Genomic DNA, 26,102 nt, shown 5'->3' on the forward strand with positions numbered 1-26,102 from the left:
TAAGGGAACAAAAAAAGGTAGTAGGATGGTTTCAGCTTGCTGCCTCAAACAAAACTTTTTATCTAAAACTTTCTCTCTAGTAAAACTTGGATGAGTCATTATTTTCTGGACATTACAGATCCTCTCATTTACTAAGACACCGCTCTTGCCAGATTAGACTTACGAAGATTTGTGACTTACCTTTTTGGTTTTGGGGTATTTAGGTGCCGCACGGTTGACATGGGATCCAGTAACTGATACCACAGTTGGGTCAGACCCTATTAATTGCCTGTTTTCTCCTGAACTGTCTGTATTTCCAGCTTCAGTAGGAGTCACAGAGCTGTTATTTCCGCCCTCTTCCAAGGCAGCTTGTGACAACTCTGCCTGTTGTGCAATGGCCTGCTTCTGACGCTTTAGTCTTTGGGCTGAACTGGTCCGGTACCGAGAAATGCGACTCTTCGGTCGGGGCCTAGAAGGCTTTGCTGGAGGCGGCTTGGGGACTGGCTTTTCTGGAGCAACATCCTGTGACAACAGCAGAGTGAAATGCTTACCAGAAACTTCTTATCAGCAAACATTCTATCCAGCCTCCTATTCACTTGAAGCATTCTGAATATTTAGTGGTGAAAAAAAAATGAGTATTTAGAAATGCTAATCTCAAACATAATCCTTAAAAAAAACTTACACAAGTCAAAGAGGTTGTAGGCAGATGCCTATTTCTTTACTAATAAGTATTTATAAGATAGGTCAAAGTCGGCTGAAGGTAGCTACCTAATTTTAGGGTTCTAAGAACCCTAAGGTAATTCTTTCCTTTGTTTCTTTCCCAGGTACTGAGGTTAGGCTTAAGGCTTAGAATTCATGGCCAGAGTAGGGAATGAAAAGATTCGTTCATCCTGTGAATCTTAGGAAAGGTCAGGTGCCTAACTGCTATACAGAAGAACGGAAAGAGAAACAAAATGATTTTTATGAACTCACCATCAACAGTTTTATCTGGCAGAAACAGTATGAAGTTACATTCTAGTCTGAAAGTGTCTAGTCATTCAAATTGTTTCCCTGATTCCCACAAATCAGCTGATGAAAATGGCCTTTTTTTATTGTAATATGAGGTGAAGGTGAAAATGCTGATTTTAACTATTTCAAAAGATAGATAGCGGATATTAGTAAAAGCAAGGATGTCTAAGGCGTGGATTCTTTCCATCTCTTACCCCTGCTTGGGAAGACCTCCGGGTGTTCACTCCAACAGTCTGTGGGGTGCTTGGGATGGTCATGTTTGAAGCCGGGTTGCTAACTTCAGGTTCAGGGGCTTCAGTTTTTGCCTCTTCTCCCCGAGGGATCTCTGAGGTGGTGGTAGTAATCTCTATGTCAGAATTGCTTTGTTCTAAGGGCTGATCCCGCCGCTTCTTTCTTTTCTCTAAGTTTTCAAAAGCATGCATGATGGCCTCGACCTTCCTGTCTTCCCGGGTCTAGAAAGAAATAGCATTAACACAGAAGGAAACTTCAACAAAAGGTAGAGATAGTTTTCCAGAAATGTTATTATTAATGGAAATTCATAGACATTTAAAGACATTTGCCAGTAAAATGATACATATATCTTAGAGAACATAAGTGAAAACTAAAAATAACTTAAAAAAAATTTTTATTTCAGGGAGGTAAGTGAGCAAGCGGGGGAGAGGGAAGAGGGAAAGAGAAAAGAATCCTAAAGCGCCTCCACACTCAGCGTGAGGCCTGATGTGGGGCTCAATCTCACAACCCTGGGATCATGACCCAAGCTGAAATCAAGAGTCAGAAGCTCAACTGACTGAGCCACCCAGATGCCTCCCCAAAATATCCAGGATGCCTGGGTGGCTCAGTCGGTTAAGGGTTCGACTCTTGATTTCGGCTAAGGTCATGGTATCACAGTTTGTGGAATCGAGCCCTACCTTGGGCTCTGTGCTGACAGCATGGAGCCTATTAAGATTCTCTCTATCCCTCTCTCTCTGCTCCTCTCCTGCTCATGCAACTGTCTCTCAACATAAATAACTTTAAAAAAAACAAGAAGAAAAGAAAAAAAGTCATCAAAATCAATTTTTCTCATGGTTTTCAGAATTCAAAAATAATGAAGTAGATTTTAACTTCTCAGGACCAGAACTAAACATGGCTGGCTTCAGCAATAGAGTAGAATTTTTGAAAAGATGTGACCAACAAAAGTTTTATTTTTATGTCAAAACTCACACAATTCCAGGGGCACCTGGGTGGCTCAGTCGTTAAGTGACTGACTCTTGATTTCAGCTCAGGTCTCAGTTCCTGAGATTGAGCCTCACATTGGGCTCTGCACTGATAGCACAGAGCTTGCTTGGGATTCCCTCTCTACCTCTCTGCCCCTCCCTCACTCTCTCTCAAAATAAATAAATATTTAAAAAAAACAACCCCCAAAATAAAAAAACCCTCACCCAATTCCATAACAAGAAGCCCTAACATACCTATTTTGTTCCAACCAGGCAGTTCTTTGGAAACCAGATTGTTAGTAAGAACCCTCTTAAGACCGTCATCAGATAATAACCACTAGACCACTATTATGTGTGTCTCTGAGATAAAAATAAATAAATCATAATGAAATAAAAAGTAGCCCAAATTGTAATGTGCAGGTGATGGTATGGTATCTTTGTCAAAGAAAGCGATGATACAAACTGAGAAGAGAAGGGGTTCACATGCTGTGGGTAGCAGGAACAAAAGGATATTAGAAAGTACCCACCCTTCTGCTATGAGCTGGGTTCTCCTGGTCATCTGTAACCTCTTCTTTCTCTTCTTCTGCTTTTTCTTCTGGATTGTCTATTTCCTTTAAAACAGAGGCAATATTCAGCTGTACTCTTAAGCTCTAAGAAAAAGCAATCTTTTTTTTTTTCTGGTAGCTTAAAATCCTCTAGAAACATTTTCTAATACTTCATACAGTGTTATTCATGTGAGACCACATGGTAAATGCAAATGATAAGCACCATTCTCTGGAATGAAACATGGAAAGCAGCTGAAAGGATGTGCTTGACATTATAAAAAAAAAAAAAGAAAAAAGAAAAGAGAGGGAGAAAGACAATGAATGAATGCACACCCACCTTGATATGAAGGGCATTAAGTGTTATTATGGACTCCCTACCTATAACAACATGTGGCAAGCTGGGATCCTCTTTATTTGCAGAGAAACAATACTATAGCAACATCCTCTGACCAGGGGAAGATTACCTCATGGTCACTGGACACAGTTACTTTCTCAGGAACATGTTCTGATTGCTGATTGTTATCCTCTTCTGGAGCCTCATTCTGCTGTTCCATCTCTAGCTCTTTCCGTCGTGCTTTTCTACGTCTTGTCTCTGCTCCTATGGTTGGTAAACTTGGAGGAGGTGGGAGTGGTGGTTCTGCAGCATTGGGATTCCTTTTCTGTATAGGGCAATTCCGGTTCCCCTTGTGACATGCACAGTCCACTTTATAATTACTGCTCCAAAGAAACAACCAAGAGTGCTTGTCTTAGTACCCATGAAAAATCAGTCCTATTGTTCCATTCATCCTCTTGGAATAACAGTATAGGAATTTCCTCTAGTATAATATCTCTGAATACATTAAACAGATACATTAGACTCCTATGAATACTTCTCAGTATTTGATGCTCAATATTTGCTATATCACCCCCAATTTTTCCCTTATATATGGTCAGTGGAAAGGAAAGAAAGCCTCCACTAAGTTCAATTCTCCCAAATGTCTTTATGCTATTTACTGGGCAGTGAATCAATAACAGGGGTTAAAGAGGCCATACTTCTCTTGTGCCTTCCTTCACCTCACTTTTAACCTAATGATTCCCTACTTATTCCTAATACCTTTTCATCTCATACCTGTGATGAACATCAAGTTAACATATAATCTTTTTGGCCTAAAAGGACCAAGAGAGAAAGATCATAAATTTTGCAAAATCCATCACGTATTTATCTGTGACTTGCCATCTTAGTTTTTCTGCTTTGTCTCATTTAGAGAGATTACATGGTTTGAATGGGTGGGGTGAACTTTAAAATTTTCATTCTATATGATCCCTGGCACAAGTGCTGTGTGCATAACAACAGATGCTACTGCAATTTCTTGGGAGTGTCTCATACCTACCCTTTTACTGTTCTTGCTATAGAGACATAAAGACAAAACACTGTTGGTTAGGAGACCAGTGAACACTGTCATAGTATGTATCTGTGTCTCTAGGAAAAAAAACATTAACCCTAAATCTGTCTCTCCCTCCACATTTTCCAGACAAAAAATGAATCACTCATGGAAAGATGAGGTTAAAAAAAAAAGGAAATAACAAGGAACAAAAGCAGACTGATAGAAGAGCTTAATGTGTAAAAAGTAAGACAAGGTCATTCATTTAGGAAAGGTTTTGGAGGTCTTACCAGTTACTGTACTCATAATCAAATGCTATCGTGACCTCAGCATCCTTGGTGATGGCAGACACCGCATAGATACATAGGTGAATCATCCCATCTGCAATCATGTGTCGCACCTGTGTGAACATGGCTTATGGTTTACAATTTACCATAAAGACCAGGAACTCTCCATAAGAGAGAAAAATAGTATCTCTCCACTTAAGATTTATGGTAGTCTGTTACTTAACTCCATCATTTCATATGAAACTCTTACACAGTAATTGTTTGAAAATTCATACTTTTGAAATAAATAGAGGAACCCTGAGATGTCAGAAATGAGCATAAGATCTCTGCTCTACACTTAAAGCTGTTGTCAGTTGTACCAGAGAATTAAAATTCCTTAGCCTATAAAAAAAAGCTCTGTGGATTTTCTTGCTGAATTTGATGGCAGTTGCATGGATTATGCACAGAGTAATGAATTCTAGAAATGTCTAGCATCTCCCTTACAACACTATTACCGAAAATCTAAAAAAAATGACATCTTCTTTCATATAGTAATTTCTTTAATAAGAAATTTCTCTTTAGCAAATGCTAACTTGCTTTTTCCCATTTCTGCCTTCTCTAAGAAATCCTCCACCTGCTTCCATCCTATCAGATAGAATAAAAGCATCATTACTTTTGTTTTTTTTTGTATCTTATGATAACAGATCATGATCATTATCTACAGACCTTATATTAATCTGGGTGAAGTTTTCAGACTGCATCTTCAGAAGACTTGTCCTTTGGTGATTCCATTCAAAGAGAAGTTGCTACAGAAATCTTACCTCTGCATTTGGTGTACACGATCTTCTGATGAACCGAGCATCATTACCGAAAGTACGTGCATCCACACACATCTCTACACCATTGAATTTTGAGTAGAAGAGCACAAAGGGGTATGGTCTAAGGGATATAAGTGAAACTCCTGTAATTCTCAACACAAATAAAAAGGCCACCCCATGACTTCACTTCAAATATGAAGCATATGCTGACAGAAGCAGCAGCAGTCCTTTGCAATTCCTAAACTTGAAAAACATCACATGCCTGTCTGCTTTTGATTAAACAACAAGCACAAAGCAAGAAATGCTTGGCTTGCAAAGGAGTCATTACTGCTTTATACATTAAACAATTTGTAGATTTATCTGCACATTTTTTCTGCCAATAGCAGACAGACTTGAGCTTATCTGAGCTGTAATCTTTTCCCTAAGACCATTCTATCAACCAGAATGTTTTTTCTTCTTTCTTTCTCTCTTTTTCTTTCTTTCCAGCCATACCACTCTGCCAGGCCCACTTTAGCCCTCACTGCTCAGTGAATGATGTTCTTACTTTTTGAAGAAATGCCCATTGACCTCAAATTGCTGTCGTAACATGACTTTCCCTCGATACTCTATTATAAGAGTGTCCAAAGCCAAATCTCTTGCAGCCCTCAGGATCTTCCGGTGCTTTTGAACACGAGTGACTCTTCCCAACTGTAGCTAAATAAAACCAGAGTATTAACATTAGACAACAGCAACACCAGTACGGTAGACAGTTAATATATTTCCTAACTGAGGAAAAGGCACCAATATTTTCAGGTTTTATTTGTATGCCATTTAGCTCAATAATCAGAAACTTTTCAATGATAAAAGCTTCTAGGAAAACAGGATCCACCCAATGAACCAGTCACCTCTTCCCTCACAAAAAAGCAAGAAAAGATCAAAGAGAAATACACAATTAAGATTTTAGTGGCTCTATGTCTAATGTAAGAATAAAGAACAACCTTAGCTTTCTATTAATCTTAAAAATTCCTACCAAGGCTATATATCATTTCCTATCCTAATTTATCTGTTTTTAATTAATACTTTAAAAATATGTATCCAGACAGTTTCCAGTCACTACAACTTGCTTTTGGTTCAAGATGCTCATCAGCTGGCTAATTTGTTATTCTAAGGATTATACATTTGAAAGAAATGGTAATCCCATTATAGGCCCTCTTTCTGGGTTCAGAAAGTCTCAACTACTTACTTATAGGGAGTCTTTTACCCTTTGATCCTTACCTGCATTTGGGAACCAATAACTGTATTATTACAGGCCAATTCAGTCTTATTAATAGTGTCTAAAATAGCAGGTTTGCCCACAAATTCCTTGCTAGAATGTAGATGTTGTTCAAGGGCGTTCTGTACATCTGCACTGTACTGATTAGTGAAAGCTTCTTCATACTGATCAGTCCATAGTCTTATCCGATTTTCCCATCCCTCAGTTGTATTCTCATCTAAATTCTGTGCTTCAGAAGGAGAATTCTGTAGAGAACAAAGGTCAGGAAGGTTAGGAGAATCCATGCATAAAAATGGGGGGAAAACAGGCTGTATTTCCAGAGAAAATTAATTTTCACTTGGCAGTTGGTGTGGCATAAAAGAGCAATGGCCTGGGAGTTAGGGGATCTGGCTTCTATCATGGTTTTGTTACCAATGAGATGTGAGACCTTGAGCTTCTTATACAAGAAGTCTCCTCATTTATAAAGTGAGAAATTTGGATCACAGTTCCATCACATCACTGTGATTTTATGACCATTTTTAAATCACAGAAATAAATTTTGTTCTTATCAGAAGAATGACATCAAGTTCACAAGAAAATCTTCATAAACACGAACAACAGAGATACCTGAAAAGATCACGCTGTTTAAATTTCCATATTGAACCGAACATCTGTGTTAGTGTACCAGCCTAAACTGGTATTTCACTTCTCTCCAGGAGAATGTTTGTTTTTTGTGACTTATTATTTTCATTATACAATTAAATACACGATAGGTCTAAAAATACCTGTGACCCAAATAAATAACCCATAATCTCACTTCCCAGAGACAAAGTTATCATTTTGGAATGTATCTTTCTAGCACTCAAACTCTGACAGTTTCAACAGCTGCAGTCTGAAGAACAGAGGTGGGGGCAGGGGAGTGGGTAGACGGAGTGTAGAAAATGCTGAGAGGTACTGTGGGATACTTCTCTAGGAAAAACGCTGCTCTCTATGGTGACAATTCTGAGAAAAAATTATTTATCTACAACATTATCCTAAACAGTTTTTACATTTGAGATACAGAGACACAGCTTAAGTATGACACATATTCTCCTCCATGGTGTCATCAGAAAACAAACACACACTGATAGTGATGATGTCATACCAGTGATGACTAGAAGGAAAAGATACCATAGTGCCAAAGCTACTTGCAAATCCATGTCCAAACTAAAGTTGCAAATATGGGCATAAGAAAATTAAATATACTTTCCATGAATGACACAGAAAACATTTATATCTATTTTAACAATTGCTTTCTTTCACTTTTGTGTCACTGTTTTTGATGAACTATTGTCTATCGTCCTTTTCCCAAGGAACAGGGGAATGAAAAGAAAAAATTAACACTTTCACTACCCTTCTCACCACAGTCCAAAAGAATGAACAATAAACAAAGGGATCTAAGAAACACCTGAGGCCAACACACTAAGAACACAGTATCACCTGAAGTATCAGGAGCAGCTAAGCAAAAGAAAAGTACAAAACCTGAGATGTAAGGGTGCTTATCAGACTGGGGATTAGGGGGGCCCAAACAGTATTCCCAGGTTTAAACATTCAGTCGTGATCACTCAACTGATGACTTACTACGCTTAATTTATACCAGAAGCCTTTGTCACATTATTAGCTGTTGTTCACTAACAGAACACTGACTACTCTGCTGTTCCATTCTTCTAGGTACTAGAAACCCCAACTCAGTGGATTTAGAGCATAGTTCTTGAGCAGAGGTGATTTTCCCCTAGGAGACATTTGGTAATATCTGAAGTCATTTTTGATTACCACACTTGGGTGTATGTGTTACTGGCACCTAGTGGCTATGAGTAGTCTCCAGTAGGCAAGCTCTTGATTTTGGGATTAGAAATCCATATGATGAATACTTCCCATTCTTATGTCTCTCATGCACATCTTTGGTGGTGCTCTTACTAATAATTAATTCTGTGTACAAATTTGTAACCCAACTTAGAATTCTGATACGAGAATCAAAATAAACTAGTATTTTTTTTATTACTTTAATTTTAAAATGCCTATGGAACTGTCAACATCTTGAAAATACAAGCAATTTACACGTAGAGGTTTATATGTAGTTTTCACGGGCAGCCAGTCAATAGCTTTCAAAAGGTTTTGAACATCTGGAGGCAAGTTACAGCAGTTGGCTGATAAAAGAGAAACGGGCTTAACAGCTGGAATCAGGGCTATGTCTGCCCCATAAGTCTATTTAAGGTCCCCTCTAAGCAAATGAGACAAAAATAAAGGGGCAGTGAAGGCAAATGTGACCTCTTACAGGAGACAGATCTAGCAAAAAAAAAAAAAAGAGTAAGTTGTGTTCCAAAACATCCCAGGACTCTTGATGCTCGTGGGCTCTAAGTCCTTTCCCAGTGCTTTTACAGGTATGTACAAGTCTGTTTATGGGTATATGCAAGGTGAAGCTTTCATATTTTAGATAAAGTGTCACCTGTGATCTTCATTAACATCAGTCATATTGGTATTCCATGGATACTTATGTGTATTAATCTTAATGAAGATTTTCCTTACTAAAAGATTTTAATGTTTATGCCATATAACTGTCAACAGGAAAGATTCTGCTTCTAACCATTTACACATTTAGGGATAGAAATGCTTATAAAATTAAATTAGATCTTAATTCTAAGTAAATGTTATGAAACCATAAGTAATGAACTGGGTTGGGAGCTATGCTATCCTCTCACATATACATAGGTAAAGAAAAATACCAGTATAATCAAATATCCTTTGGGGAAACTTATTACCCAGTACCACTGCAGGTAATTTCTCAAATCTCCAACCATTATCCAGTATCACCAAATAAGCTCTTTCATTTGATAAGAAGAAAAGAAACACACTAGCATAACCTGCATCTTCTATATCAAGGAGGTATGCCTGGGACAAAACAGTTCAAAAGTAATTCCAGTAAGAGTAATTCCTATCAATAATACTACTTTCCTAACTGATGAAATTTATCCTTCCAACCGTTGCTTAAAGTCCAAATGGTGGTAGGGTGGGTGTACAAGAGACCCCGTAGCACCAGAAAAACCTCAGTTTGGAGGTTGAGGCCAATTACAACGACAGAACACATCAGCCTCATTTTGTTTGATAAAATGTCACTTCCCCCACCCCCCGCCCACCAGGAAAGCAGCTAATGAAAAACCAGTAAATGAAGGCTCATTATAGAAAGGGAAAATATTTCAGAAACAAGAAAACCTACTTTGGAGAAAGGCTCTATGAAAACTGAATGGCAACAATTACAAACTAACAAAAAGCAGAGTCCAAGATTCCCAGACCATCAATGTCAGGAAAGAAGCTGACCAAAATGCAAGATCACAGTGAAGTAAAACACAGCATCAGGGAAGAATACCCCTTACCTTCATCCGCAAGGACTTCCGGGATCCCTCTCGAAATGCCTATCCCAAAGAGGAAAACAAGTAGAACAAAACAAAACTTGGTACCAAGAATGACAGTTATACCTATCTGAGACTAAAACTAAGGCAAGAACTAGTGTTTTAGTCTGTCCCCTTTTCCCTAGGTAATAAACACAGTGGAATTCCCCACACTGTTATCAAGAATTGGGGCAGCTCTAGGCCAGTGACCTTTGAGGCTAATTCTGACACTTTCCATTGTGAAACTAAGTAATTAACAGGGAAGAGCATGCATCACTTAAATCCTATATGCACTCCTGTCACTAAAAGAAAAATAAAAACATTTCATAAGGTTGCAGATTTACCAGTTTTGAAATTAAGAAGGAAACAAAGACCAATCCCCTTAACAAGGGGTGGGCAAGTCACCTAAGAGCAACAAAGTTGCCATGATGGGGAAGAAAGAACACAAAACAGAAGAGGTTTCTCCTGGAGACTTTTTAGTTGAGAATACATGAAAGTGACCACAACCCTGAGGAAGCCTAAACCATTCAAGAGAAGTTTCCTCACTTTTTTGAAACAAGGAAAAAACAATCAACTCAATGACATGAGGTGGGCATGTACCAGGACAAGAATTTCAGACTGTATTTTGGGACTGAGGAGGTGGGGAGATACTGAAGGACAGCGGAAGCCTAGACTGGAGGTTACGGTACCTATGGGCTTGGCCAGGCGGGGCTGGGATTTCATACCTGGGATGGGGTTTGGAGAAGAAACTTTGTGCCAGTTGTGATGGTATGGAGTGGCAGAAGAGAGGTTGGTCTACATATTCACAACACAGATTAGCCGATTTTTGCCAAGTAGAGCAAAAGTGGCCCTTCAAACATCTGGATCAAACTTCTTAAAAGAATTTTGGTGCCTTCTTGGTCCAGAATTTGAACTATATCAGACATATTTCTATTTAAGATACTTTTACTCTCCATACCTTGATTTTCTTCGTCTTTGCTGCTGCACGACCCTTTTCTGGACTCTTCTTCCGCTTCTTGGGTTTGGTTCTTCTAACAGTTAAGGTGATGCTTGTAGGTGTGTGCTGTGTTGCTGTGTACAACACAGTGGAAGGAGAAAGCTCCTCATCCCAGCTTTCTGTTGCACTGCTATCCCCACCTGAAAAAAAGTTATTTCATAGTTTATACGTTGTGCAAACAAACTCAAAAGTGCATTAAAAGCAGCTTATTCTTTTATCTCTACCCCATATCCAGAAGTCATAACTTCTATTAACTGTGTCATCTTTAGAACATAAATACCCACCTTCCTTATGAAATCAAGATTCTTTCTATACCACTGGCATCAAGCATAAAAACCCTGTTCTACATCACATACACTTTCTCCCTTGTACTGAGTCCCCAAGCTTCATCGCCTCAATATGTAAACAGAAAAAGGATCTCGTTATTTTATTTGGTATGTGTGCTCACATGACATATTTTGATTGCTTCAGGGCTAAAATGTTGTTTTTGGGTATATTAATTCACAAGAGAAGTACACAGTGTTTGTGAGAGAACAGCTTTCTCTTTTCATGAAGAGTTGGGACCATGGGAACTTACAGAAGTTCTTGAGATGATTATGTAAATTGCAAAATATTTATCTGTCAAAATGCGGGCCCAACCCATTTTCAGCTCACCTGATATGTTGTCCTGCTTCCGCCGATGAAGTCTAATAACCTTCCCCCTGCTCATTCCCCTAAAGAGGGAAAATAAACTTAAAGTAGTCCTTCCAACAGCATGCCGCACATCATTGCACACATGGGAGACGTGTCTCTCTGTATACTACCCCCTTCCTCCCACCTACCAAATGTTTCCAGGACATTAAATTTCATATCAAATTCAATAGCTTTAACATCAATCTCTCATTCCTTGTTGTCAGCAATTCTCACCTAGTGCAGAGAATTCGAGCCAAGGAGCATTAAGGAATCATCTACATTAACAAACACAAGAAAGAATACTTTGAGCTTTTCCCTACTAATAAGAAACCCTAATCCCAGCAACCCAGGCTTGAATTGAGATGGAGCATGATCTTACCTGCACTTGTCACAGTTGAGAAGGAAGCCATCCTGAGAAAGACCACAAGGACACCAGGTAGGAACAGTCTCTCCTTCAGAGTTCGGGCTGTCTCCACAGCGTTCCTCTACGGGCGACGGCAGGCCATTCAGGTCAGAACGAGGGATGATCGTCTGGACAGGGGGAGAAGCAGGAGGTGTCGGAGGAGGAGGGGCTCCGTAATTATGATCCTGAAAATAAGATTTTTTAAATCAACAGTGTCCAAACACTGGCCCCTCTCTCCCCTAAAGTATGGTACATATGGAAAGAAAGAAGAAAGTAGTACCCTTTGTTTTTTGGCTTCAACCAGGAAAGTGATAAAACAAAATGCCAAGGTCAACTGGGACATAAAAACAAGAACAATGATGCAGGGCTAGACGTCCGCTGGAGGCAGGGAAGTGCAAAAGGGGCAACTTCGTCATGCTGCATATAAACATTTCAAGAAAGTCACAATGTATAAGAATGGATTACACTCCAGGAAGATCACTGCTCTGGAGAGAAACAAATGCATACTCACAGCATAAGGCAGTCCTCGACACCCATGCCTCTGAGTGGTCCCATAATTATGAGTGGAATACACGCTCTTCTCATTAACTGCTGGACTAGCCTCCACAGATTCAGGGCTGCACAAAGGCGAAAAGCAACGCATGATAGCATAACACCTAATCTTCCCTTAAACTAAGACTTTAACTTCCCATTCTAACCCCTCCACTTTCCACAACCACCAGCCACTAGAATAAGAGAAGGAACTCAGTGAAACAATCTGATTAACATAACTAAGCCTATAAATAACAGGAGTGTTATTAAATGTGGATTTGTGTGTAACATGAAGCCAGTACAGGCAGATGTCTCAAGGCAGGCACCTGGAATACAAGGTGTCCCTAATGACAAACACAAACGTACCAGCTGAGCAGGGAGTTTCCCCTAGAGAAGCCACTCTGGGCTGGTTTAGACTCAGAACTATTCTTCTTAATTGGATCTCTTAATACTTCCATGAAACCTCACATGACATTTGCAGTGAGTGAGATGATGAAAGTGCCTTCTGCACTGCCCCAGGGACCAGGCCCTCTTCCATTCACTACCAAGACAGGATACCCTGAAGAAAGTACAGGTAAAAACAACGGCATCTTATATTTATCATACCTCTCATCTTGATGAACCCCCAAACACCTTTCAAATATTAGAGTAATAATTTCTCATCCACCAATGACATGCAAGCATATCAAGGACACAATTACTTAACAGCTGCATGGTAATACCACAGAACTTCAAAATAATCAGAACTGTACTCAGAAGTTATTGTCTACTGACAAACAGTAAGAGTAGTAGTGGCTACCATTCTGAATCACCCATTATTTTCTAGGTGCTTTGATGTACATTAATTCATTTACTCTGCAACTAGTAAACATGGTAAATAGCACCCCATTTTTACAGAAGTTGAGGTGGTGAGATTATGTGACTTCACCAAGGTCACACACTGAGCCAGAATTTGAAACAATGTCTAACTCCAAATCCTGTACTCTTTCCACTATGTTTAACTGGTGTGGTAAACCAGGATAACATTCTATTTTTAAAAACTTAAGTAACCAGGCTTATTGAAAAACTTGGCTTAGAATCTTTTTGTACCCTCAATGAGTCGAAAGCAAAGTGCTCAAGTATAATTTATTAATATAAAATAATTATAAATGTGTTCAAATTTAGAAATTTAATGTAAGCCTTTACTTGATAATAAAAAGGCATAGGTAACAAAGGACAAAATACAAGTTTTGGTAAAAAAAAGAACTTGTAACTCTGATTGTTACCTGGTTAGATTTTAGGGAATCTTGAGAAAGATAATTAAGGAATATGATCATATAACTTTGAACTCAATAATGGATTATCTGTCATTTAAGTTAACTAGAACAGAGATTCACAAATCAGAAACTCCAAGGACACGTAGTAACTCAGCCTTAGAGATCAAAGGGTCTTTTAAGGAATCAAATAATGCATAGTTTGCTTTAAGGAACATACATTTATCCTGCTTGGAAGTATACAATACACCGTACTTGGCAGGAATAAAGTGTGCGCAGTTCAATGTGGTGCAATGTCAGCTGAGAAGTGAGGGATAAAAGAAAATTCTGAGATATATCCAACTCACCCAGTTATATGCTCCAAAACTGTGAGAAGGGATCTTATTAATAACAGCAAAGGTAATTTCTAGGTGAAGAAGAACTTTAGACATAGGAAAGTATTCTGTTAGTGAAGTGCATGCATTTTATTCTTTAAGAGTGTCTGCAAGATGGGAACTGGGGTGGGGGGTACATCAAGAATGCAGGTCAGTATTCTTGAGAAAAGATGATCTGACATGGCTCACTGAGAGGCAATCAGCTCTGAGTATTAGGAAACAGGTGGGGTTTCCTAAATGAAACTGAAGGCAAACAAGCATTAATAAAATGAAGGTAGAATTTAGTTTCTATGATGGACAGTTAAGAGAAAGTAATAACTTTCTACAACATTGTTAATTCACTAGATAAACAAGTATTCCAAAGAACTGTACATATTTTGTAGAAGAGATTTTGTACCACTGAACACATGGGGTGAAACATGGCAGCCATTTATTAGAAATGGAGTTTTTCTGGACAGGAAAAAGGAATGTGGCATGAAATAAAAGATGGCCATGGAGATGGAGCTATGTTGGTTGTATCTTACCCATCTCCCAACTGGGTAAATATGAACATATGCACTTCATGTGCAAGTCTAGGGAATAAAAATAAAATGTATATTGTGGAGGTTAAAAGGCCATCCCACTGGACAATACTTCCTAGTAAAGCACAGCATTTAATCTGTTGCTATGCGTGCAAAATATTAAAATTTAAGCTCATCTTTTGATGAGGAAACTACAATTTCCATAGTGGTTATTAATCAGTTACATGTTGACAGGTTGATTTCCTAGGATATTCCTTCATATATATATATATATATATATATATATACACATATACATACACACACACACACACACACATATATATATATATATCAGCTCTTATCTATGTTTTAAAATATGGAGTAAAAATCTGTAGTGTTAGGATTGCGTTTCCTTATTAGCCAACCATTTTATGCAAATGTATTACTGCCTTTCTTCCTCTATGTTTGAATTGCTATGAGAGTTGGGCACATACACAGAAGCCATGTTTACAACAGATACTGAGTCGACTGGGTTTTAAGTACAACGTGCCACCTACTGCTATAATGCTACCTCTTGGAAAATGTCTGAAATCCATTTATGGCATAATTGTAAATTCAGAAAAATCCTTGCTTCTATTGTTACATCTAGAGGTTCTCCTACAAATACATGAAAAATGCATGATGTATACTGTTGTTATCAGATTTAAAATCCCATGAGGTAAGATCTACGTCTTTTACTTAGTGGAGTATGTTGCCTTTCATACCAAGTTTAATTTTAATCTTAGAGTGCCCAGAACAGTGAAATATGCAGGAAGAGTGGAACATGCATGGTGAAACATTAAGAAATATCATCTAAAATGTAACAGAATGGTACATAAGCAAATTGTTGACATTATCTTGTAGAAATACTAAATGAGTAACGGTGTAATAAGTCATGACAACAGTATCAGAAATCTGTCAAGAAATTACAATGAAAATGCTTCAGGAAATAGAAACCTTGCAGTCAAATTTTTAGGCCCTAAGTCTGCAATTACTTCTGGACTACCCAGCAGCATTTATGGGTGGTCATCTCTGTACTTTGGGAAAAACACCAGTTTTAAGAATAATTGCTTTAGGTCTTTTTCTACAAATCCCAAATTAATTTAATTTGGGGTTGATCACATTAATTTGATTTAATCTCTCTTGAAATTTCTCACCAATGTTAATGCTGTCTACCTGTGTGGTTTGTTAGTCAATCCATATAGGAGGTAGTAAATGACTTTACAAAAATTCATGAACACTATACAGTTATGGTTCCTAATGCAGCAAGATTTTTCAGTACTTAATTTGGGAAATAGTACTTGTAAACTTGGAAGTCTAGCTACTGGCATAACTGAATCTCTTTGCATGCAAAAAGATAAAAACAAAACGAAACAGGAAAAAAAGCCCTGGAGGGAACACAATTCCACCCTTCCCACCCCCCACCCTCCTCCACCTTCCTTTTTATATGGGAACAAGGCCAAAATTCTTCAGTTCTAGACTACCCCAGAATATATTGCTTCTTAGGGTAGGTTCATGTTAAGTCTTCCTCTTTAAGGAAGACAATAAACAGTTAAGTAATCCTAGGTGGCTTTGTGAAGAAATGTACATGCTCTTTACTATATTCTCAGTTTTAAGGAAGAAAACCACTATTAATCAGGGATGCAGTTGAACCCAGAGCTCTGGTACAGTTGCTTTGCTTTGCTGAAGGGGGAAGAATCCCCAGGGACTATGAAAATGGCAAGAGAAACAGGGGAATTAGAGCAACACCCACCTCACTCAAGAAGTGGCTGTGGGATCAAGAGTCTGAACTGGACCTGAACATATTCAAAACACCAGGATTTTTCCAGCCCAGACCCTAATCCCTGGTACTGCCTGGAATAGACTTGGCTTCTGGGGGTGTGCTGCCCCCTAGGCCCCTTGGGTCTCTTTCGCTGGACTTTCACATCCTGGTGTAGTGCCACTTCGTCTTGAAAGGTAGGGGGCTTCCACTTCCTTTCTGTAAGCAAGGAAGATTGGGTACAAGGGAGGTAAAAGGACAAGAGGGGGAATCTGTGAGCAGGGGGAATCTTGGACAACTTAAAAGAGAAGGGATACAAAAAGCTAAAAATTTTTAAACTGAATAATATATAAAGTTTTATAATGAAGGCCTACCTTCATTGCCATTTGGTATTTAAATTCTTCAAGAATTGAGAGTCTATTTTAGGGATTGGGCTTTTCGACAAATTCTGAATTCCTAAAGCTGCTCTTAGCTGAAAAAAAAGTTTGGTACCACTGATTTTGAAGGTCCTCTTTCTAGGCAATGAATATTATATAAAAAAACAGATGACACTGCTTTCCACGTTTTCTACCCCAAATATCAGAAGTTCTAAGTAACCTGCCCATATAAGGTTTTAGCCCCTTTACTCTAGAACAGTGAGAAGTACATAGGAAGAGGCCTTCAAGGAAAATCAGTTGGAGAGAACTCCTTATCTCCATCAGAATAATCATTAATTCTACAGAAGCAGGCAGTGACACCTACTTTATTTCAATCTTCCCAACCCGTCAAAACCAATGAAAATGTAAGCACTACTTTGCAAATTTAATTCAATGATATTATTTACTAAGAAATCCACCCCCACCCCATTCTTTTCCTCCCCTTTCTAACTCTTTTTTTTTTCCTCCAGCTTCTATGGGCGAAAAGGGAAAGGTCCAATGTCATTTACAGTGGGCTAGGCTTGGGTTTAGAAAATATTGCTTATTGTTAGATGCCCATAACAAAGTTAGCTCCACACAAATTGGTAATGCACCTACTACCTAGAAAGTAGCACTTACTCTGATCCAGCAGCCATATCTGAGTAGGATGTATCTGGTGTGGTGACTCCCAGAGGGATTGCAATGCTCATGACGTCCAATACAGCAAGAGAGTGGAAATCACGGGGTCCAATTAATGGAGACTGGCCACTCTGAGAGTGGGGGTGAGCTGCACAGCCTTAACCAACATGTTATGGACATGAGGAATCCTGCCAGAGAAAAAGAAAATATCTAGTAACCTGATAGTTCTTTAAGTGTATTCCAAATGCTACAGAATATTTTTCCATTTTTAAAATAAGTCTTTTAAGGGGCAAATATAAATAAAACAAGTACAGCAAAGGGTCTATACATTGTCCTATTTTATTGTGTACTACATTTATGTTCTACAAAATGAGGTAGCCAAAGTTATGCTAACTTTTCATATCTTTATTATTATTTTTCTTTGCTTTTTAGCAAAAGGGAAAGTAATGGTCTGCCTTGCTTACTAGTATAAGTACATTTCCACCATTCTACAACTGCTCATCAAACAAAATTTTCTGGCAGCCTAACACCTATTACATAGTAAGTTCTAATGTAGGTAAATAGAAATATCAAAGTTTAACTAAATTCTTTAACAATTAAAGATCTTCATTTAGGGGTGCTTGGCCGGCTCAGCTGGTATAGCATGCTACTCTTGATCTCAGGGTCATGAGTTCAAGTCCCATACTGGGTGTAGAGATTACTTAAAAAAAAGAAAGAAAGAAAAATTAAATATTTTTAATATTTAAAATTAAAGTCCCCCCCCCCCCCCGGGCCACAAATAAATGCAGTTTTACCAGCAGCCAACAATGTTATTTATTCCAGATTAAGTGTGATGATAAAAGAGATCTGTTTTTATTTGATTGGATACAGCTGTTCTTATTGCTTTCTAGTGTCACATTACATTCTTTTCCTTTTTTTTTTTTTAAAGTTTGAGAGAGAGAGAGAGAGAGAGAGAGAGCACGTGGGGGGGAGGGGCAGAGAAAGAGGGAGAGAGGAGAGAATCTCAAGCAGGCTCTGCACTGTCAGCATGAAGTCCGCTGCAGGGCTCAAACTCATAAACCATGAGATCATGACCTGAGCAGAAACCAAGAACTGGACACTTAACTGAGCCACTCACGTGCCCCTCTTTTTCTTCTTTGAAACCATTTTATTTTAACTGTAATTTTGGGAGAAGATGAAACTACCTTAACTGTATTTGTTAGGCTTTCACTACTAGGTTTAAATAAAAACGGACGCCTGGGTGGCTCAGTCGATTAAACATCTGACTCTTGGCTTTGGCTCAAGTCATGATCTCACCACTCATGACTTCAAGCCCTACATCGGGCTCTGTGCTACCAGAGCTTCTTGGGATACTCTCCCTCTCTCTCTCTGTGCTTCCCCTGCTTGCTCACTCTCTCTCTCTCAAAATAAATAAATAAAAAAAAATAAAATGAAATGAAAAAAACAAAAACATATACCATAAAGAGTATAGTTTCATGATAAAGATGAGAAAATTTTCTATGGAAAAGGAGACAGGATACCTTGAGTTGCTGACCATAACCAGTGGAATTTGGGAACACAAAAGACTCACAAACTACTAAACTGTAAAACGTCAAAAGTACATTAAGACTGAGGTGCTCCTGGCTGGCTAGCTCACTTGGTAAGGTACATGACTCTCGATTTCCCATTTTAAGTCTGAGCCCCATGCTGGGTGTAGAGATTACTTGAAAAATAAAATCTTAAAAAAAAAAAAAAAAAAAAAGCACATTAAGAAATTTGGAGGTATGGTACAAAGGAGGTAAAAAGTGTACTCTGTTTGATTTCACATTAGTGGTTTTGTATTAAACCATTAAAGGAATGAAACAAGAAGCGTTTTATGTGGGAGGGAAGAAAGTCAGTGTGACTGTTAAAGGCCCAGGTTAATAAAGACTTTTGCAAAGAGACTACAAAAATATCTCATGACTGATCTACTGATTCATGGTAAGACAAATAAGAAGAAAAATCAAACATTTATATTAAAGAAAATTTAATGCAATGAAAAGTATATGATACTAACTCAATCCAGGGAAAAATGGCAAAATTTAAATGGTAGACCATCTGAGATACCTGAATCTTTTTTGATATATGAAGCAAATTAATATGGATAAGAAAACAAATTGTGAGCAGTGAATGAGGCCAAGATTTTTAAGAACACATTAAGATAATATTAATCTTTTGCGTTGTTATTTTAGAATACTATAAACAGCTATATGCTAAGCAGTCCTCCCTGGCACCTACATTTTTAAAGAGCTGGATCTCATCAAGATCTAGGACTTTCCAAATCTGAGGGAAGGCCAGACACCGGTTCCTATACAAGTGAAGGGGACATATTGCTAGACTTGGGACTGAAATGAAAAAGGCAAATTTTCCTGTTGTTTCTTTTCAGTTTATAAAAGAGAAGTGACTAACCTAACTCCTTAGGCCTGTCGTACACATAAATGTTTCCTTTCCCTAACAGTATATCAAAACAGATTTAGGCAGTACCTCCTCCAAGCCTCTGGGAAATTGAAATAAAATCTACAAATAACAAAAGAGAGAATATTTATAACTTAATAAGCTCAAAATATAGTTAAATATTGGGGACTGTTGGTCACAACTCTTCCTCTAATTTCAGTGTCACTCTATAACTTGAACCAAAGAGAAAAACACAAACAAACAAAACCAAAAAGCCCAGAAGCTGCATGGCTTGATAATCAGAGCAGAATCTTATAATGATCATGCTTCCCCTAACCAATACAGGAATCTCAATCATGTGTTACAATTTCAGTAAAGGACAGAAAAAGTTATTCAATACCATTAAAAAGCCTTTGTCATAGCCATTACTATTGTATGCTCATAAAAAAAAAGTAGGCTGCTAGAAGAAAGACAACTTATAAAACTTAAGCTGACAGTTATCTTTGCAAGTCATTTTTAAAAGATATGCTAAAAGGAAACAATGGGAAAATTACTTGATAATATTTCCTTAATGAATGAGTAAATAATTAACATATTCCTTATTGAAATCTCAACCCAGTTAATTTGGATACTTGATAAATTTAAGAAATATTAACTAGTTAACTATGAACTTCTCTTTCATGAATTCCTCCATCTTCCTCTTGTCTACTTTTACATGACCCATCCTGATAAAGACAACCATTATATAGCATGTCCATCGTGTTCTAAATAATGCTTTAACAATATCAGCCTTCCTAATTCAAAACATGTTAACAAAACCAAATTGCTCATATAACCCTGACAGTCGTTCCTTCCCTAAATAATACTCTGCAAAATGTACCTCTTAAAATAATAACTAAAGTCATTTTAACAGATCATCTATATGCAATATTTTCTTATTTTAATTACTCTAGTTTTATAAGCTAAGACAACAGACTCTCAGTATAGTTTACAAAGCTTAGCAGTATAACAGTCATTAACCTATCACAGGATTTGGAGAGGTGTCTTAGAGTGAAAAGTTAAATCTGTCTCTAGGTAGAACAATTTCAAGGTATCTTTTACCTGTTAATTTTTCTGTCTCTTCCTATAAACTCTATGAGGACAAGATTTTTGTGTTTTATCCTCTGTTGTAGTTTCAATGTTCTCAATGGTGCCTGGCACACAGAACGTGTTCTGAGAATGTTTGCTGAATGAATTATAATCACAATGATCAACATATAATTGTAGCATTCATTACAATATAAAAATTAAAACAAATTTAAAGGATTTATTTGACTCAGTCACCTTTTTATAGACCTCCGAATATGAAGTCCCCCAAAATTATCTGCCAGTAACTCTGAAGACCTAGAAAAAGTTGGGACACAGATTAGTACAGAAAGAAGTAACATTGATAGACACAAAGAACAGAATTATATAGAATATTTTAACGGTAATTTTGTGTTTCATTTCTACACACTGGCTTGTTAACCATCCTATGTTTCATTTACTCTATATTTTTGTCCTTTAACCGATATATCCTATTTCCCTGTAAAGCCAGAACCTAAATAATGGAAAAGGAAATTATCTTTATTAAAGACTTAAGAAATGGAAAATATGATGTCATTCAGTAATCCTCTTTTCTTCAAATGAGAATTCTCTCCCATTTCCCAAGAGATTCTTTTTTCTCTTTCCTAGGAGATGCTTCTTCTGTACTGACCCCCTCCCAAAATCCAGGGGCTTTCGTTAATCAAATGTCAAATTTACTCTCTACTATCACCTATTAAAGTTCATATTACGCCCATCCCCTCCATCCCACCTATCCTCTTTCCTGCTATAAAAAAAGACTGACAAAAGGGAGTCAATTCTATGTGTGGTAAACTTCATAATGAAAACATGGGGAAAAATAGGGCCTTAAATAACTTTCTACCCTCCAACAAGTAAAGGACAATAGGTAATTTTAGGCAGCAAAGTCAAATTTAACATTAGCCAAAATAATGTTAATCTCTCTATGTATGTGTTAATATATACCTAAAATGTTAATGTAACTATGTATGTGAAAAGAGCTGTTTGTGGGATTCCAGTTACCAAGCAAGACAGGAAATATACTTTTATATCAATATTTTATTTATAAAAAATTGGAAAATTAACTATTCTTTAAAAACAATTTTAAAAGAGCACACATAAAAGGTATGAAGGTAATAGTAAAAGAAAGAAAAAATAAAGAAGTGGACTCCTTTAGCAAAAACAAAGAAAGGATAAGAAACGACAGGAGGAAAAGGGAACTAAATATATGAATATACAGTAGGGGGAAAATGAATGCACCAGAATTTCAATTTCATATCAATTTGACTATTTCCAGAACAAGTCATCAGAATCCACAGGAACAGTAGTAAGTTCTTGGATTCAGAAGCAGAACCAACCACTCTCCCAGTACTAAGTACTTTTTTGAGAAGTCACCATTTACATACATACACAGTTTCTGGAGAAAATACTGTTAATTAGAAGATGCCAGAAATGTTTTATAATTACCCATCTTTTTAACTGGGTTCAGAAATGGTCAATAGTCTCTGTGTCATTCTGACAGTCTCTTCTCTATATGACTTGCTGAAAGCACAAGACCCGTGTGATCTATCTGGTCACTCTCAGAACAGACACACAAAAAGTGTTTTCAGAACAATTCCAACAGAGATTTCAGAAAAAGAAATTGCATCAGCCAGGTGAGCCGGAAGCAGCTGGGAGACAAGAGTCCAATAAACAGCCAATCCAATGAAAGAAATTCAGAACAAGTCTGCTTCAGTAATCCTGTGAAGAGGACTGGCAGGAAGAGGAGTGCCGCTTTAGAAAGAGAACAGGCCTCATATGCTTCAGACAGTCTTTGTACTGAGGCTGTGGACCTTGGCCATTCTCCCAGAAATGATGCAATCCTGATGAACAAGATCTGCTGCCAGAGAAACAATTGTTAACAGCCTATGCAGACAGCAACTCAGCCAAGGAGCAATCTCTGATCAACTCTCTTCACAAACCCCCAGAAGCCACATCTCTTCCTCAATTTTGGTCTCTGACAAAACATATAAGTGAATACACATTAAATATATACAAACAAGCCATCTTCCCAAAACGTCCCTTTTAATTGTTTTGGTTTTCCAATCTCAATCATCCGTAACTAAAATTTAAATACATCACTGAAAGCATTTCTATTTTAATGAATATAATTCTCCAAGCATATTAACAACAAGGTTTTAAAGGCAAGGTGTTAACAAAACGGTTGAGATTTTCCTTACTCTCATTAGAAAACGTTTTGAAAAGTAGTAGTGGCTTCCCTATATATGAAAATCACTCGAATCTAGGGCCCAATTATGAGATTTCAAAGTAAGGACAAATATGCACACTCACTAATTCAGGGCCAGAAAAGTATATTTTACAGTTATTTTTCAAATTATGTGAGACCCAATATGTTAAAGATAGGTATGTATTACAGAAAAGGAGAACATCTCTTCTTGTTTAGGCTGGCATAAACAGGTTGAATGATATCACAATCTGCAATGCTTACTTTTCTCAAGGGCAACATTATTACTTCAGATCTTTTAAGAGGGTTAATGATTATTTTCATCCTATTAGCCACAACTTCCTATTTTGGAATTAAAATTATAAACATCCTCAATTTAAAAATCCTCCCTAGATTCCTTACCTCCTAGGTCTGGTTTCTTTCCAGAGTTTTAGCATTAAGTTGTACATAGAATACTTTCATAAAATTATTAGGATTTCTGCCCCTCATTTACTACGTAAAGGACCCTGCATATAAAAGCTCTCAGTTCTCTGAATTCCAACTAGCCATAAGCTACAATCAACCAAATTTCTTCCTTTTGAAAGCAATCTCTTAAACTGGGATTCACTAAAACACAAGCATCTAAGATGTCTCCTGAAATCAATATATTTAGCCCAGTGTACTATTCTGTCTAGACTAACTCTAAAGCAATAAAAGAGCTACAGCAGTCAAAGAAGTGAATATACTTAACTCAGTTAAGAGAAAAACATTTTTTCAGAAAAATTTTAAATAAGGCCATTAATTAATGAAAATATTTTCAAAATAGCCATTAATTAAAACAAAACTGCCATTACTTAAGATTTAATTTCTGAACCTACTGATTACTCAAAATTTTCTTACACACTTAAGTTGAATTTATTCCTAAGTATTTCTACACTTGTTTCCTCTTTAGAACAACTTTACAAAATAGTAAAAAGGAGTGATGGGAAAAGAATATTGGAAGGTTTTTAATATGACTATTACCCTCAATGTTTAAATCAGAGAGTACTTCAAAGTGCAATTAATACACAAATGCATTTTATCTACAGGACCAACTTGTCTGGGAACTAATGTGGCAGTTGCCACTTATATGTTTTATCTTCCATCTTCAACCCAAACAAGTAATCAAAGTAAAACACTGTCATTGTACTGTAACATATAAGCTTGTGACCTTGAGAAAAGAAAATGTTATGAAAAAGTACTATATTAAGATGTAGGAAATCTGAGTTCTAGCCTAGAACTTAAATAATTTGGTGATCTCAGAAAAGTCACTTTTTATACACAATCTTTAAATTCCTCAAAGTAAAATCTCATTGGGTTTTTTTCTGCTCCAGGTATCTATGAATCCTGGCATTGGCTTAGGCAATTCATGCATGCAGGGTCTCAAAGTCTCAGTTTTCTCATCTGTACAAAAGAAAGAATAATACTTGTCCTGCTCACTCACAGGTACATATAGACTAGCATTTGTAGCAAATAGTTTAAATGGCTCTCTACAGCCTTTAAATAGATGGGAAGAGGAGCTGCTACTATAACCTGAATGTGGCTAACAATTATTTTCACTATTCTCCAAAGGGTGTGTATTTTAATTTTGCTAAAGTAACCTGAGAAAAGGATACGCCAGTAAATAAGAAAACAAACAAACAAACAAACAAACAAAAAACCGTGTAGCAGAGATAAGTGATAAACACAGAAGAATTATTGGAAAATAAGAGATGAACTCTAAGAGAAAGTGCTAAGAGATGTGGCAAAAAGTTCATATAACTGGGATGGTATAAACTATAAATTAGGATTTGAAGCAACTTAATGCAGGCTAAGAATCTAGAAGAAGTTCAGGTCTGAAGATAAAGAAGAAAAGAAAAAAACTGGGGGTAAACAATGAAGACTAAAGGTATTTATGGGCGCCTGGATGGCTCAGTCAGTTAAGCGGCTGACCTTTGGCTCAGGTCATGATCTCAAGGTTCAGGAGTTTGAGCCCTGCATCGGGCTCTATGCTGACAGCTCAGAGCCTGGAACCTGCTTCAGATGCTGTGTCTCCCTCTCTCTTTGCCCCATGCCTGCTTGCACTGTCTCTCTCTCTCTCTCTCAAAAAAAAACCAAACATCAAAAAAAAAATGTTTTTAAAGAAACTTTAAGTAATTTAGAGTCAAGATAAAGTTTCTTTTTCTCTCACCTCTTCTGCAGCATTTGTTTATCCCTTGGCTCCTTTGCCTAAATTCACACTCCCTTTAGGGGCTATTAGGCATGGCATAATAAACAGATGTCTATAAAAGCTCTAAGTTTACTTGAACAGGAGGTAATTAAAACCGAGTTTTTTAAAAATCCTATTTTAGTACACAAGAAAAATTTCTTTCCCCATGAAAAATTTCATTAATGGCAGTATTACAGAAGACAAGATATACTTAGTTGTTCCTGGAGGAAGGGGGAGTACTGTTAGGATAAGAGTACACCATAAATAATGAAACTAAATACTACGATCTTAAATTATTTTAGGTTAACACTGAAAAAAAAAAGTATTTTATTTACACCTCATTTAACAATGATAAACTGATATTTACTGCAAAACTAACCAAAGATGCACAGTCTCTATCCTTAAGAAGAACCAAGAACACTTTAGGCTTCTAAGTATTAAATAAAGATGACACCCTCAAAGAACTTTCAAGAGTTCTTTAAAGAGAGATTGTCAAGACTTTCTGAAGGTTCTGTCCTACTGTGTTGGAAGCCTCAGAGCATACTTTAGAGCCATGTACCACAAGAAAAGAACATCTCACTCCTCTACGTTTTGCCTCCTCTGTACAAACCCTTTTCATTTTCAAGCCCTGAAATGGGAACCATATTTCCTTACTCCAGACGAAGTGGGTTGTACACATTTATGAAGCATTAATATCTGTTATACTTTCAGTATTTGGGCAAAATTCCTACAGTTCATAAAAAATCTAGGAATTTAAAGTTTAGAATCTAATTTATTATTTTACAGGTG

The 26,102-nt window shown here is 37.3% G+C and overlaps 1 protein-coding gene across 19 annotated transcripts in view; it reads right to left on the reverse strand.

Annotated features, from left to right (window-relative positions):
- SETD5 (SET domain containing 5) overlaps window positions 1–26,102 on the reverse strand; it is a 78,199-nt gene that overhangs the window by 27,204 nt on the left and 24,893 nt on the right. Inside the window, exons 2-19 of one of the 19 annotated variants that reach the window (XM_053219003.1) lie at window positions 21,127–21,186; window positions 17,392–17,579; window positions 16,732–16,829; window positions 16,352–16,576; window positions 12,796–14,628; window positions 12,410–12,515; window positions 11,875–12,083; window positions 11,478–11,536; window positions 10,785–10,963; window positions 9,812–9,850; window positions 6,425–6,667; window positions 5,715–5,863; window positions 5,174–5,291; window positions 4,377–4,486; window positions 3,190–3,439; window positions 2,708–2,791; window positions 1,182–1,439; window positions 181–501 (exon numbers count right to left, since the gene is read on the reverse strand). In XM_053219003.1, coding sequence (XP_053074978.1) covers window positions 181–501; window positions 1,182–1,439; window positions 2,708–2,791; window positions 3,190–3,439; window positions 4,377–4,486; window positions 5,174–5,291; window positions 5,715–5,863; window positions 6,425–6,667; window positions 9,812–9,850; window positions 10,785–10,963; window positions 11,478–11,536; window positions 11,875–12,083; window positions 12,410–12,515; window positions 12,796–12,887 — 2,217 coding nt within the window. In that variant the 5' untranslated portion in view covers window positions 12,888–14,628; window positions 16,352–16,576; window positions 16,732–16,829; window positions 17,392–17,579; window positions 21,127–21,186. The other 18 variants (XM_053219013.1, XM_015069311.3, XM_053219011.1 and 15 more) reach the window with 18 other exon arrangements.

Source organism: Acinonyx jubatus, chromosome A2 (genome assembly GCF_027475565.1).
Source record: "Acinonyx jubatus isolate Ajub_Pintada_27869175 chromosome A2, VMU_Ajub_asm_v1.0, whole genome shotgun sequence".
Classification (NCBI taxonomy): Eukaryota; Metazoa; Chordata; class Mammalia; order Carnivora; family Felidae; genus Acinonyx; species Acinonyx jubatus.